Source organism: Chiloscyllium plagiosum, chromosome 33 (genome assembly GCF_004010195.1).
Source record: "Chiloscyllium plagiosum isolate BGI_BamShark_2017 chromosome 33, ASM401019v2, whole genome shotgun sequence".
NCBI classification, from domain to species: domain Eukaryota; kingdom Metazoa; phylum Chordata; class Chondrichthyes; order Orectolobiformes; family Hemiscylliidae; genus Chiloscyllium; species Chiloscyllium plagiosum.
Window position 1 is genome coordinate 24,469,106 of NC_057742.1, and position 16,393 is coordinate 24,485,498.

At 40.6% G+C, this 16,393-nt stretch overlaps 1 protein-coding gene across 5 annotated transcripts in view; it reads right to left on the reverse strand.

Moving 5' to 3' along the window:
• LOC122539947 (acid-sensing ion channel 2-like) overlaps nt 1–16,393 on the reverse strand; it is a 1,330,135-nt gene that overhangs the window by 167,878 nt on the left and 1,145,864 nt on the right. For all 5 annotated transcript variants that reach the window (XM_043675161.1, XM_043675160.1, XM_043675163.1 and 2 more), the window contains one exon: nt 13,884–14,034. In XM_043675161.1, coding sequence (XP_043531096.1) covers nt 13,884–14,034 — 151 coding nt within the window. The remainder of the gene's footprint in view (nt 1–13,883; nt 14,035–16,393) is intronic.

A 16,393-nucleotide genomic window follows, 5' to 3' on the forward strand; every position in this document is an offset into this window, starting at 1 on the left:
GCTGGAAGACACACTGACGGATCGACAGTTTCCAATTAAAGGATTTGATGCTGCCACAAATATAATAATGTGTGATTCATTTTCTCTTCACAGGTAACCATGATAACTATTGGGCAGGCAGTGCTGAGAACGCACCAGGAATCAATCGCTGTTACACATTTTGACATACAAGCATTGTCGTTTTTACATTTGTGCAATTTCTTTTCGTGGCAAGCGTCATGCAGAGGAAAACATTTGCAAAACCCACTACACTTGGACCCATGACGACTCAGGCATAATGTGCTAGGCAGAACACTGCACTTATTAGGATTTAGCCAGATGCAAGCTGTCAGCCTTTATTGAGCTGTCTATCCTAATAAACAACATCCAGTGAAACTCTTGTAAGATATTACCTTGGAGTATTAACTCCTTTCTCCCTTAAGTGAGAAGTAACCCAATTTCAGTGAGAGAAGGGCTCTTTTAGGACAGGACAATATTTTTGAGATTAAAGGAAACTTGCCAAGAAATTTAGTAGAATGTTTTTCATTCCCTGGGAGCTGTGAAAATGATGACTTATTTTTCAATTCTCAGTATTTATTGTCAACAATGAAAAGCCATTTGATTGAAGCTTTCAAAATTATGAGTGCACTGGACAGAGTAGATGGGGTGTAGCCGTTCCTGCTTGCAAAAGCAAGAAACACAAGGACATGGATTTAAAATGATGTGCAAATGAAATAATGGTGATGTGATAATAAGTTCTTTCACACAGCAGGTTGTTAAGGTATGGAAAGTACTTCCTGAAAATGCAGGGAGGGTAGGTTCCAATGAGGCTTTCAAGAGGGGCATTAGGTGGTTCTTTGGATAGTAATGGTTTGCAGGGGTATGAGGCAAAGACAGGAGAATGGTCGAAGGTATTAAAGCCAGACTAGATAAGAAAGCTAATGCAGGCATGATATGCCAAATAGCCTCCTTCTGCATTATACTAATTCAGTGATTCTATATCCACAGACCTCTATACACACATCTCCACAGCCTCTGAGAGGAGGCAAGTTACATTCTATTCTATATGCTGTTGCAATTCACTCAGGGAGTCCAAATTGCCATGGCAACACGCATTATTCCTATTGACAGTGACGTTCGAAGTTCCGACTTGGTTTCCACCACATGCCTCACCAGGAATCTTTCCTATTCTTCCCACTTACAACTGGTGAGTGTAAGTAAGATTTGCAAGTTGATGTTCAACCTGCTGGCCAGGTTACAAATGCAGTTTCCATGACCATTAATGCCTGGAATGTGACTGGGGAGACTGGCTCAGAGAAAGGAACACAGCTCATGATGCCAAGCACTTCATTTGGTCCTGTGCATCAATGCCTTTTACACAGCACACACTTAAGTCTCATTTCTTTAAATCATAGCACTTGATTGCTTCTGTGTCTTGTAGCAATTTTATAGAGTGGCTTCGCTGTCTGCTCACTGTGCTGTTTTCCTTCTAATTTTGTACATGCTGATAAAACCAGATCCTAAGTGGCTGATATAGTCAAAGAAAGTGGTGCATAATGTGCATTTGTTTTGGTAAATAATTGAATGAAGTCACTGAATTTTACTCATTCTGCACTGAAATGACCTGACAAAAGCACTTCGGTCTAGAAGGAGCATGTCATGAAATAGAGCTCCTCCAACTGATTACTGTTGGTACAGAAAGCAGGGATGACAGTTTAGGGCTGAGTTTTGCAGGGTAATATTCTTTTTATCGTTGTTAAAATTTCAGACATGGCATAATCTTTACCATATTTTAGGTGACAATGCCAATAAGACCAATTGCACCTGTTTGAAGTTTATGCTCAGTTGAGGAATCCCTTCAAAGCGTTTGTACCTAACTGCTTGTCCAGTGATTAGACTGCTGCAAGTTGAGAGATGTATGTTTTCTAAGGAAGAGAATATTCTGTAGCTTTGCTCATGGTGGGTTAGAGAATACAGTCTTTTTATGTGATGGGCAATAAATGATATGATCAAAAGCCTTAGTATGGTCCAGAGAAAATATGTGGGCTCTGGTCAACTTAGAATGGGTTGCAGGAGACTGACCACTCTGGTGAGGTTACAGAGTCATAGGATCATGGAGTTGTCCAGCAAGGAAACAAACCCTACAACCCAACTCACCCATGCCATCCAGACATCCTAAATTAATCTAGTCACATCTGTCAGCATTTGGCCCATATCCCTCTAAACCCTTGCTATTTATGTGCCCATGCAGATACCTTTCAAATGCTGTGGTGATACCAGCCTCCACTTCTTTATCTGGCTTTTCATTCCAGACAAGCATCATCCACTGCGGGAAAAAATTGCCCCTCAGGTCCCTTTTAAATCTTTCCCTTCTCACCTTCAACCTATGCCCTCTAGTTTTGGACTCCATTACCCTGGAAAAAAAAGATCTTAGTTATTCACCCAATCTATGCCCCTCATGATTTTATAAACCTCTATAATGTCACCTCTCAGCCTCTGACATTGCAGGGAAAATAGGCCCCAGCCTATTCAGCCTCTCCCTATAGCTCTAACCCTGGCAACATCCTTTAAATCTTCTGTGCACCATTTCCAGTTTCACAACATCTTTCCTATAGCTGGAAGACCAGACTGAACACAGTATTCCAGAAGTGGCCTAACCAATGTCCCACATAGCGACAACATGACATTAGTCTTCTTTGAATTCAACTACACAATTGGGCATTTGCTGGGGTTTGGGAGTTAGGGCAATGCTAATTAGTAATATTAGGTGAGTCAAAACACACTCCAATTTGTGCTATCATGAGATTGACGGGAGTAAGTGACAATTGTAGGAATTGTGTGCAATATGCGAAAATTTGAAAAATTGCCATGTGGAGTTGCTTATTGAAGGGGTTCACCGAAGAATGTGTGTGTGTGTGTGTGTCTCTGATCTATCTTTTGCCGCGCCAATGCTTTTGTGACATACTCTGCTTCAGTTTTTTTTTCTGATTTTGTTTTCACCATTTTGTTCTACGTATCTGTTACTATTATTGTTCCCTTCAGTTGCACCATGTGTAATTTCATACCCCTAAATCTCTCTTTTCGCACGTTCATCCTGTCATCTGTGCAATGTTTCCCATTACAGTGTGTGTGTGTATTAGCAGCTGGACAGACTTTAGCGTGAGCCGTGTGTTTTGCCAAAGAGGTAAAGCAATCGACTCAGGAGGCAGCAACCAGAGACTTAGTCCCTGACATTCAGTAAGCAAAGAGGGGATCCCATCACTGACAAGTGATCCATTCTACAGATGCAGTGATGGGCTTTTTTGCCTCAGCAAGGTACTTCTGTTTGACAAGGCAGTAATTACGTTAGCTTTCATAGCATCAGAACTAGATGCAAGTCTCATTAAAATTGAAATTTTGATCGACTTTATTACAGCTCTTGTTATATACATATATCTGTATTCCAATCACAGGAGCCTGGGACGAACTCCTGAGCAATTAGGTTACAAAATGTAGCACACTTCTCTCAGAACAGGTTGCTCTGCTATAACACGAATTGGCTGTAACGAGCTTGATGAATAGGGAATGCTGTTTCTAAAATGCGAACTTGCAAAATGTGTATTACATCGCCAATGCTTTAAGTGCTATTTTTATTGTGCAATTTTTATATAGCGTGCAGTCAGACAAGAATGCAACCGTTGCGTTATGGAAGAAATGATTGTATGTCATGCTGCAAGAGTACTCAGTAAGATGGAAATTGAGATCTCTAACAGGTCACATGCTATCATGATATCATGAGCATATCTTTAAAAGGTGTCGGTTAGACATAACACAACAGGAAAGCTCAGAGTGTATTCATGGGGCCTTGAGAAGTATTCCTGCCCACATGGTCAATAAGAAAACTGAAAAAAAGATAACCATCTCCCTTAAAAGCAAAATGTTGCAGATATCGGAAACCTGAATTGAATGACAAACTAAAACAGAGTTAATGTTTAGAGTCCAATTACTCTTTTTCAGATATTAGCTCTGTTTTTCTGTTGACAAATGCTGCCAGACATGCTCAGATTGTGGAACATTTTCTGCTTTTATTTCTAATAACCTCCCTTAGTGGGTTTGGCTCAGGCTCTGTTTCCAGAAGGCTTGGTGATATCTGAATTTTTACACAGGTCCCTCTCATTTCCATGTGGGAATCCTGTAAAATCACAATCACCCAGACTGGTGTGAGAAACAAAAGTGTAAAATCCAACTTGCCCCTCCATTTTAAATATCTCAATAAGGCCAGGATTGAGGGTATGGTGGCAAGAACTGAGGTTCTGCCTCCAGACGGATTGAGATGTGAGAGTTGGAAAGAGTGCAACAGGAGACAGCAAAGTTGGTGCATTTAAGTCATGGTGTCAGCACAGGAACACTGAAGAGATCTTTTGCCAGCAGCTTGCAGGACCTGAGGACCAGTAATTTAGATCAGCATGAAAGAGCTGCCAGCAGGGTGAGAGAATAGGGTCAGGAGCAGAAGAGTAAGGTCAGAAGACTTAAAACAGAAGGCTCATAGGGCTCACAGTGATTAACACTGCACTGGAGGTAATGACAGCACATATAGCAAGATGTTGAGATTGATTAAAGGCAACATGTTTTGGTGGCATTGGTTCATTTATGTAAGGTGCCAGACATAGAAAGTTATTTGTTGTGAATAGTGTAGCTTCACATAGTGCTCTTTCACTGGCAGCGAAAGTGACCAATCCATGAGAAGCAAATGTTGCCACAAAGTGCCAATGTGCTGTTGTCAGATATTGCTCTATTTGGTGCTGGTGGTGATTGCCAAGTCACTGTAGCCAGTAAGTATGTACTTAGTGCCTCAGCACCAGTAAAGGTAAGTAAACTAAGGAGTAGTGCCATGTATAGTAAATTTTCAATGCAAGCATTGCCCGATGCCACAAATGTAATTAAACTGTGACAGCAGGAATAATATCTGGCAGAAAGTCTCAAAGATTTTAATACCCCAGTGAGATACAGTTGATGTTCCTTACTAAAAATGTTAATAAATATGGATATATCGCTTTTTATTTCATAGGCCATTCATAATAGTCAACTGCCAATTTTGGAAATTCCACAAAATTCTGTTTGCCCAAATGTTATTTTTATTTCTAGTATGGTGGTGGAAAGAGAAAAGCTCCATTAAGGAGACTGCATTCCATTAGAAACCTCAAACAGAATCTAGTGCCCCTGTCCAGGCTGAAGCTAATGGTAGAGGCATGTTTTGTCAGCTGGGTGGGTGGCTGGTTGTGACAATGAATTCCCATTTAAGGGTTTCATTCTACCACTGCTGGCATTAATGCAGCAGCAGGCAAGGTGGGGGTAGTTCACCATGCAGACAGCATGACAAGTAAGGGCATGCTCTCAGATAGAATCCTCCTCACCCATAGGCTCTCAGTAATTCATTGAGGGTCCCAATGTTAAGAGGAGGCCATTGTGAGCCAGCCTCTTGTCATTGCTCTGACCCTCATCCTAATGTACACCCCCCTCCTATTCTTCAACCACCCCTGTCCCATCATAACACACTTTGACTGAGATTTCGCAGTAATGCCAGGTTTTGAGTAGATATGGGCAGGAGCCACTACAGTTGGCAGGCTGAGTTTCTTTCCCTGGGATCCTTGGTTTGCTGTCAGCCTCTTAAGTGTCTGAGTAAAACAAGATGGAGTCGGCCTTCCTGAGAAGAGGCATTGTGGGAGCTCAGAAGTTTACCACTGGGGGACAAAACCCCCTCAAATTCCACAATATTTCATCCCTAATCTAATTCAAATGAATTTGAGCACAAACGTCTTTGGTGATCTTTAATAATAGCATTTCTCATTGTCTTAAAATAAAACTTGCAACTGAGGTAGAGATCTAACCTTCAAAATTGGCATCATGCACTCAAATTAATTTTAAGTTGTAATTCATGCTTTTACTTGTGTGAAATGATTGAGTATTTACACATGTAATGTAAAATCTGACGGTGTGCAGAATTTATTGTCGACAATTTTTCAGCATTACTCAGCTAATGTGGTCTATCAAAACAGATTTTCACAAAACTCTGCTGTCTGCACTCTCCCGGAGGAAACATCTCCTGCCACTTTTAGAAATGATCTATCTCAGACGCCTGAGTTAGTACCGTGGAGGCTAGAACTTGCTGCCCTCGCACAAAGATTGTGACATATTCACAGCTCAGATTTCTGATCAGGATCAGGATCAGAAACTCTGGGAGAAATCTTTCCAGGCCCCAACAATATGGGCTAAGGCAAGAAATTTGGGAAAAATGAGTGAAATAATCAATTAGGCCCTTCACGAAATCAAAACCAAAAATACCTGGGTGTTGAGATGAAATTCTCGCTAATGAGCAGTGAGATGGTGATTGACAAGGATTATCAGTCATTACCATCCTCATTATTACTTAATCTTATCTCTTAATATGAGTTATATGCCAAGAATTCCTGACATGCAAGTCACAGCCAGTGCCTGTTGACTCCAGCTCAACTGTTTGTTCCTAGGAACCTCCATCTTGAATACCTGGCAACCAATGTTTCGGGGACACTCAATAGGCAGCAAACACATACCCAATCCCAGTCACATTGGCATCCAACACATTGCAGCCTCTCCGCATCACCATGGCACATTTCCAAACCATTTACAAAGTGCCTCTGTAATGCTATACTGCAGCCCCTCTCATTGGAAGGTTGCTGCAGGGACACTGTGCAAAGGGAGAGGCGCCCAGCTCATGAACTGGACCAGGGTCCATCTCAGGGCTATATACTTGCTTTCTTAGTGCTCGCTCACTTTGTGCCTACCTGGATGCTCTACAGCATCCCTGGCTTGCTGTGTGTTTTTGTGCTTAGTCCTCTCAGCCACATTTTAAAGACTCACAAAACTTGTCTTAAAAGCCAATGCAGATACAAAACCGGGCAACTTATTCTCGCTGTCAGCAGTCAACAGTCAAGGGGATGGAAATTTTACAATACACCAAAGTGACCCATTAATCTCACATCTTCAGTATCTATCAGTAGATGTGGCTGCAAATACATTGCATGTGCTTCAACCAAATAGCTATGTCTCAAAATTGAAGGGAGTGATCCTCAATCACATCATGGCAGGCTGCTGACAGTCTTCAGGTCCCGGTACAGTCAGTAAATGCAACATCTGCAATCACTTCAAGAACTTGGGCATGATTGGACATCCACTTGTGGTGGTCAGAGTGAGGAGGTCCATCTCTCTCCAGTCTGGAAGTGAGCCATACTCAGACCCATTGCCAGCAGCCAAAGGATTTGCAGTCTGTCAATGAAGAATTTGCATGGAGGTCAGTCAGGGGTCTGGTCAGATGTTTGAGAGAGCTATCTGGCAGGGGGTTGGACAAAGTCAATCTTGGGTGCCGGTGAAATTAAGATCACAAAAGCCAGCAGGAATCACTGTGGTGGTATAGGAGGTGGGAGAGGTGGCGCTAACACTGAGAATTGGAAGCAGAAACCTGGAATGCAGAGGGAACAAGAATGGAAAAGGGGGAAAATTGGATATACAAGGTGGGGGAGCGGTAATGCATGGAAGGACATGTTACAGGCAGTTAGCGCTACTGTGGCCTTGATGGAGTGAGTGTGTATCATGATGGTGGACTGAACTATAGTGTAGGACTCAGTGGGGGCTGGTGTCAGGATGAGAGCTGTAGCAGTAGATTGAGGTGGTGGGTGGGAAAAAGTGCTGTAAGAAGGTCTGTTTTGTACCTGCTGTGCTACTGCAAGATGTGTATGATGGTGAAGGGCGACTCTGAACTACCAACATTTGACTAGGCGTTCAGCTAGGGTTCTAAGATGGTGCCGCTGCCAAGATGCTGTTTTGTCCTGGAAATATCCCAACAGTGCTAAGGACCTCCGCCTGCAGCGAATGGGAGAACTTGTTCAGCATTGGGCAAGAGTGACACCATAGGGGCACAGGAAGTAGTTAATGAGGCATGTTTGGGGTGACTGCTCAAGGGAATTTGCCATATCTTACAAAAAGAACCCCTTCAAGAAACTCAATGAAATTAACACAGTCCATTTCTGGACAAGCCTCAGCCTTCTATGGGACTGGAGAAAAGAAACTTGCATTTTGATCGGTTCTGTCCTTGAATTACTTAGCAAGGAGCCTTCTATGTTGAGGCAGTGGAGACAGATCCGGAAATCTCGAATAGCATCAGGGGGAGGGAGCAGTGCTAGTGATGAGTCGTGCTGTGCATGAGTCTGAGGTTTTGGGTTTCTGGTCAGAGGTTGTCAGGAGGTGTAGTTAAGGGAGTTAATGCTGATTTGGGAGCTCATTTTCATAGTTACCCAGGAGTTAGGATAGGTGTCTAAAGCTCTAAATATTCCTGGCTAACAATTAAACTTAAGAGAGTTGGGATCCTCTGAAATCGATTCTACATTTTTTTGTGGGGAAGGGGGTGGTTCGTAGAATCCCTATAATTTAGAAACAGGGCCTTTGGTCCAAAAGTTCCACACTAACCCTCCAAAGAGTAGCCCACCCAGACCCATTCACCTCCCCTATTGTCCAGTATTTACCCCTGACTAATGCATCTAATGAAGGGCTTTTGCCCGAAACGTCGATTTCGAAACTCCTTAAATGCTGCCTGAACTGCTGTGCTCTTCCAGCACCACTAATCCAGAATCTGGTTTCGAGCATCTGCAGTCATTGTTTTTATCTCGTTGATTTTAACCCTACTGTGAATCCTCTTGCAAGGATGCCTGCCTTGAAGAAGTTTTCCTCCTCTCTCTGATTCCTGATGAAGGGCTTTTGCCTGAAACGTCGATTTCGAAGCTCCTTGGATGCTGCCTGAACTGCTGTGGTCTTCCAGCACCACTAATCCAGAATAATGCATCTAACCTACTTCCAGCACCACTAATCCAGAATAATGCATCTAACCTACACATCCCTGAACACTATGAGCAACTTTACATGGCCAATTCACCTTGCCTACACAGCTTTGAATTGTGGGAGTAAACTGGAGCACCCGGAGGAAACCCACGCAGACACAGGAAGAACGTGCAAACTCGACATTGATAGTTGCCCAAGGCTGGAATCAAACCCGAGTCCCTGATGCTGTGAGGCAGCAGTGCTGACCCCTGAGCCACTGTGCCACCCTAGAAGCTGGGTAATTGCTCCTCGGAAATTTCAACCTCCAATGGAGTTACGTGCATTAGAATTTCCATATGATGCTGACAAGGAACTCCATTCTATGCTGTTGCCACAATTGTGATCCCATCAGAATGTTTGAGCCAATATCTGTACAGTCAAGGCATAGCATCTCAGGAGTGGGAGGAAATTCCATTCACAAAAATCAGCCATTGAGCTAAGGAATGAATGGTCTCCTTTAATTAGGTTAGTTTTCAATATAACTTACTAAAGATTTTACAAACATACAAATAGAAGTAGGGCCACTTCGTGTCTGCTTCACCATTCAATAAGTTCATGGCTTATCTCAACCTGAATTCTACATTTCCTATACCCCAAATAATCTTTCATCCCTTTAGTAATCAAGAATCTGTCTACCTCTTCCTTAAAAATATTGAAAGAATTTGCATCCACTGCCTTTTGAGGACGTGAATTCCAAAGACTCTCAGCCATATGAGAGAAAAAATACCATTTCCTTATCTCTGCTTTAAATGGGCACCCCCTGATTTTTAATCAAGGACCCTGAGTTCTAGATTTTTGCACAAGGGGAAATATCATTTCAACATTCACTTGATCAAGTTTCCTCAAGATCTTATACACTTCACTTAAGTCACCTTAGACTCTTCTAAACTTCAGAAGATAGAGCTAGCATATCTAACCTTTCCTCACAAGGCAATCTGCTCATTTCAGGTATTAATCCAGTAAACCATCTCTGAACTGCTTCCAACACATTAACATCCCTCTGTGGGTACAGTGACCAGTACTATACACAGTATTCTAGATAGTCTCCCCAGTGCCCTGTAGACCTGAAGCATTATCTCACTACTCTTGCATTCCATTCTGCTCATAATAAACCATTGCATTCTATTAGATTTCCTGATTATTTACGTATCTACACACTAACCTTCTGTGATTCATGCACAAGAACACCCAGCTCTCTCTGCAACTTAGAGCTCTCAAATCTCTCACCATGTTTTGTGGATGCTTCTCATTGTAAAGATAAAAGAGAACCAGCAGATTTGGTGTATTTGGATTTTCAGACACAAGTGGATTTAGCAAATGAAGTTATAGAGCATGGGTTTGGTGGTAATATATTAGTGTGGATTAACAATTCATTAATAGATGGAAGGCAGTGAGGTGGAATAACTGGATCCAGGATATTGCAAGGCTGAGTGTTCAACTCACAACTGTTCATAATCAAGATCACAGAGTGATAGAGGAATGGGACCAATTAAGGCACAGAGATTTGGATGACCTCAAGTTTATGGAATTTAGAATGTCAGTGACCAACCCAAATTGTGTTCAAACAGATAATAAAGGCATGACTGGTGGACTCAGTATCAGTTGAGACCTGGGTGTGACAATATTTGATAAATGTTTGAAAATAAAAGAAAACACTGTGTCATGGAAAATGGCAGAAGGGGTTTAATAAGCAGTTGTCCTAAAGAGCTGGCCCAGGCATGTTGAGCTGAATAGTCTTCTTCTGTGCTATATCATTCCATGATTGTTTGTTTATATTATGGCACCATGAACTTATATCTGTACCATAGGGGGAAGATTATTGACTGCAATAATAATAGTACTGAACAACTATAGTACTGTTATAGTTCATTATCTGAATAAAAATCAGACTAAACATGCTGAGGGATGCTGTGATATATAATTAGCATAATGAAATGCAAATTAGTCCCTGTTTCCAGACAAGGAGAAATGATCTATCTTTCATGGGCTGATAATATCAAAGCAGGGAAATCCCATGGCACATGAGTAGCATCTAGATTCCAAGAGAAGCTCCAGATTCAAGCAGCACCTGAGGGTGTGATTCCTACGGAAGGTATACTACAGACAGCCAAACCAGTTGACTATTAATTTTTAACCTATGTGGTAGGTTAGCATCAGAAAAACTATATAAATTACAACCACATTCTCTTTTGTGTATCCATAATAAGAACTGCTACTTAAATCTAAGAAAATATGACAGAAGGTTTTGTAAATGCTGACAAAAATCAAATACAAGTAAGTTATTTACTCTGATAATAAGACTAGACTACATGAATCCACACTAACATATCTCAAGGAGGGTTTGAGATAAGGGTCATTTTTTTTAAAACAGGAATGATCATGTGGATTCAGTATTAAACAAAACAATGTTATGTTAGATTGTCTCTTTAAACTAAAGAAACTGATTGAATATCCAATTGTTGTTAGGACTGGGGCTTATTCTGCTATTTTCACCTTTCACATCAGATTTTCTTTGGTTCAGCACCACCTGCTACTGCTGCAAGTAAACTTTCCATCTCTGACAATCTGATTGCATTCTTTTCTGACTAGATTCTGCTGAGATCATTGATATGAATTTAGGGATTAAATCACAAGAATCATTTTAACTTGTACACTGGCTCCTGGAATGTATCAAATTTCTTTCAAATGACAACTGAATAAACTGAATATACTCATGCATTCCTGATGAAGGGCTTTTGCCTGAAATGTCGATTCTCCTGCTCCTTGGATGCTGCCTGACCTGCTGCACTTTTCCAGCAACACATTTTCAGCATTGGAAGTTCTGCTAATGACATTGACACTGGTTGCTGGCCATGGTTCTGCATTCAGCAGTGATAGGCTGTCCCAGGCTACCTCCTTGGATTTCTCACCTGTGATTAAAGAGGAATTGTGAAAAAAGTATATTGCAATTCCAGCTGACTGTCTACCTGGGATTCCACTTCATCAGGAAGGGCTCTTGCCTGAAACGTCGATTTTCCTGCTCCTCAGATGCTGCCTGACGTGCTGTGCATTTCCAGCACCACTCTAATCCTGACAATCATCACATCACGTACACTTTCCAGCCATTAAGCTTCAGTTACATGATTTTCGGGAAGTGCTGTTTAGAGACACTGTTTTAAAAAAAAAGAGTTTCTGACCCTTTTCAAAAAAAGTCACTTTCACAGAACTGAAAATCAAAAACCTATTTACTTCCACGATAGGAATCAAGTTGTTAAATAATATATTATAAATCATCACCCCAAAACTCACTGGACTGTTTCCATAAACTTCTCTCCTGAAGCTAGTACATATATGATGTTGGAGTCAATTTACACGTGAGATTGACTGTTACTTGAATACATTATGCTCTTGCCAAATTGAAATGCAGGCTTTGTACACATAAGTGGATCAACAAATGTGCATGGCATAGTGGCGCAGTGGTTAGCACTGCTGCCTCACAGCGACAGGGACTCTAGTTTGATTCCACCCTTGGGCAACTGCCTGTGTAGAGTTTCACATTCGCCCCGTGTCTGTGTGAGGTTGCTCTGGTTTTCTCCCACTGTCCAAAGATGGATTATCCATGTTAATTTGGCCCGTAGTGTCTAGGGATCTGAAGGCTAGGTGAATTAGCTAATGGGAAATGCAAGTATAGGGATGGGTCTGGGTGGAATGGTCTTTGGAGTTTGGACTCAATGGGCTGAATGGCCTGCTTTCACACTAAAAGGATTCTATTGAACCCATATAAAATACATTGTTAATTTTCTTTAATACATCTTGACTCGAAAAAAATAACAAAAACTCAACGCATTTTTATCGATAATCATGGACCTTAAAAATCAGATTTTTTGCCACTCATGCAAGAATTCCCTGGCTAAGTTGAAACTGATCTTTAAAACAGGAACAAATACTCTGACTGTTGCTTGAAGAGATCCACAGAATGATGGCTCACTGAAGATTGACTGTGGCTAATATAAATCTATAAGAGGAGAATGCTGACCTCCAGCTGTCCATCACAGACAGCTCTGACCAATCTCTGTGCCCTTTCTCTGAATTAAAAGGTCTACAAAACAGCAAGCAATCAAACCTGGAGCCCGAGGTTAAACTGAGTATTTGACCCAAGATCAGGTTGCTTGTCAACATGCTCCCTGAGTGTGGAATAAAACAACCAACAACTCTATTTCCCATCCTACATTAGAACAAGGATAATTTATCAGCACTGAAGAAAAGCAACCCTTGGCAGTGGCAAGGATGCATGTCATTAAATACAAAAACCCCAGCCAACTGCATTGTCACCTGCAATTTATATTAGTCTCAGACTTATCAACCTGCAGTCACAAAGAACTTAACAGGCAACTCATCTGGAACAGAACAGATGTTTTGTCTCATAGTTTCTGCTTTAACTCCACTTGCTGATTCTAGCAATGCACAATGTAAATTAACACAATGTTAAAAAAAATCAGCACTTATATCATGTGTAAAAAAAAATCATTGAATATGATACGCAACATAATGTTTTTGAATTGTTGAGACTTAAAATGTCATATCTAGGAAATTAGTCATGGAAGAACAGTGTAGATAAATTTCTGTCTGCTAAATCCATTTTTTTATGTTACATGTTCAGTGCAACTATAATCAAATGAGGAACTACTTAGCTTTTTTTTTCTTGGATGCAAATAACCAATAGCAACAAACCTATTGAAATCACAGATTACAACAGTGGGAGGAGGTGTTTTGTAATTTAATTTTTTCTTGGCTGTATCACTCGCTACTTCATGTTAAAGAAAGTTTTGGTTCATTTATAAATGAACTCAGATTTTTGTTTACTGATAGGTTTTGAGAATTCATACAGATTGAGAAATGGAACTATTGAAGTAACAAAAATAATAAACGGACATGCTCAACACTTCTGTAAATATAAAATTCTCATTTTACATAATTTCTGGCTGTAACTTTCCTCCCAATCCTACAATTCTGCTAGAATAGGAGGAAAGAGTTCTTACCAGCTTCACCCCAAACTGGCAAATAGTCATCCTGCTGAATGTCCAACATGATCTCAAGGCCATTGCCAGTGCCCCCTTGCACGGTGGTCAGTAGAGGCTTGTCATCACTTCCTGAGTTAAACATGTAGCACTTCCCATATCTGGTAAAAACCTGAGGGAAAAATAAATGATAAAAATGAGCAATTCTGACCAGTGAGTGCAGTTAATTCTTCACTACTTGACACTTGTATTGACCTCTTTTATCATTTTGCTCCCATGCAGAATACATCATCGACGTCTGTGGAACTAAATGAATATTTGATTTATAGAATTCCAGAATTGTTATGGTGCAGAAAAAGGCTTGTTCAGCCCATCACACCCTCTTTAAAAAAAGTTTAGGAACGGATTTCCAAAGCTTAGGATCCAGGATCAGAAACAGTTAATATCTGGCTGACTGAGGTCAGCATTGCAGAGTCCGATACTGGAATGTTAGAGTTTATCAGAGGGTTGTCAGGCTGAAGGAGGTTACAGAAAGATGAATGTGATAATTTGTATCTTCCTCAAAATTCTGTCTGCTGAATCTTTGTATACTTGTATAATTATCTGTTAAATTTGTAAATATTGCCAGACATACCAGACAAAGCCCATTTCTGCTGGTTACCTGCACTTAATATATACGAAGGTATTTGACTCATTCCTGCTGTTCACTTCAAAGATCCAAATCTACAAGATGATAATGTACTGTATTACACATTTTACAAAATTGACACTGGCTTCCAGCCTTGCACAACATAAGCATGTGGAACAATGTCTCAATATGGATTACGTTTTCACACTGAGTTCACCAATTACAGATCATTACCATCATGTCATTACCTCAGATTTCTTGATAATTTGAGGTCTGCATTGAAATAACTAAATGTTGAGACTGTTGTTTTTTTATTCCCAGAAAGGAAAATAAAACAAACTGTGGAGCACTATGCTCAGGCTTTTAAGCTGTTTATGACTTATCTATTTACAATGCCTTTGGGTAAAGTGCTATTCAGCTTTTTAAGAGCGCCGGTACACAAGGTGCAGTGAACTATTTGAAAGTATAGATCGGTACCCATATGCCGGGTGCTTAAACTTTAGTACAGCCTCTGGTTTTAGTACTTGGCTTTCACCAACAACAAAGATGATGCCAGTTAATTTAAACATGACAACAAAGCCTCAATAAATGGAGACTGTGCTAAATTGTCTACCTGTTACATTGCTGAATTAAGTCTGACTTGGAGATAATAAGGACTGGAGATGCTGCTAAATTAGAGTCAATAAAATGTGGAGCTGGAAAAAACACAGCAGGTCAAGGAGGATCACAGGAGCTGGAGAGTTGACAGAAGGGTCCTGCATGAAACATCACCTCCCTTGCTGTTCTGATGCTGCTTGAACTGCTGCGCTTTATCCAGCTTCATATTTCATCGACTCTGAATTAAGTCCAACACCCTGTTATGTGAACTGCTTAATCTTCCCTCCCTCAACAACTGCCACATGATTCTCTAAAAGGTCATTAATATTCATCAGATTTCTCAAATCAATGTTGCTACACATTTAACTCACTCATTTCCAGATGCAAAACTGGGAACAGTGCAGCTTCCGAGGAAGAAAAACCTTTCACATTTGAGCTAATTTCAAACATTTGAATCAGAATTAACATTTCTCTCACTGTTGAACTTATATAATTGTATAGTTATTTTTAAAGCCATACATGTACTAAGGGGATGATTTGGAAATGTTCACTAGTCTGGTTTTGGTAGGATTGGGATAACAAAGTCAAAAAATACATGCTCCCCGTAACCAGCTTGCTGCTATTTTTAATTAAAGCTGGCAAATTGGTGGGTAAAGTTCCTGCTGGAAGCAGGATTGGCTTAAACAGGTTGCTCTGAATGCATTAGAGGTAAGTTTGTTTCAAAGCTAACTCTCTTCCTGTACGCACTGTCAGATTGACTACATCCTCCCTCCACTACATTGATTTCCAATTCTTTCTCATGCAATGGGGTGGCTACTGAGGGGATGTTTCCTCTTGTGTGGGAGATTGGAACAAGGACACATGTAGTTTATGAATAAGAAGTCACAGTTTTGAATTGCAAATGAGAAGATTTTTCTCTCATAGGGTTAAGAGTCATTAGTACAGATTTCCCTTCTTCTGAAAGCAGTAGAAGCACAGTCATTAGTGTGACAGAACAAAAGAAGTCAAAAACCTTAACATTCAAGAGTGTATTAATTTCACACAAATTTGTTGAATGAAAATAATTACTGCAAAGTAAATGCTATACTAACAATGTCTATCATCTTGTTCATTGTAAATCAGCAAATCTCCTCAAATTATTGTCAGCTCAGAAATGGACCATTCAGCCCAATGGGTCCATGTTGAGGTTTATGCTCTCCATGTGTCTCCTCATTTTATTTAAGATATTTTCTAATCAACCTGTTTCAAGACGTTCTTACATACCTCTGGAGCAGGTAGGACTTGAAACCAGATCTCCTGGCTCAAA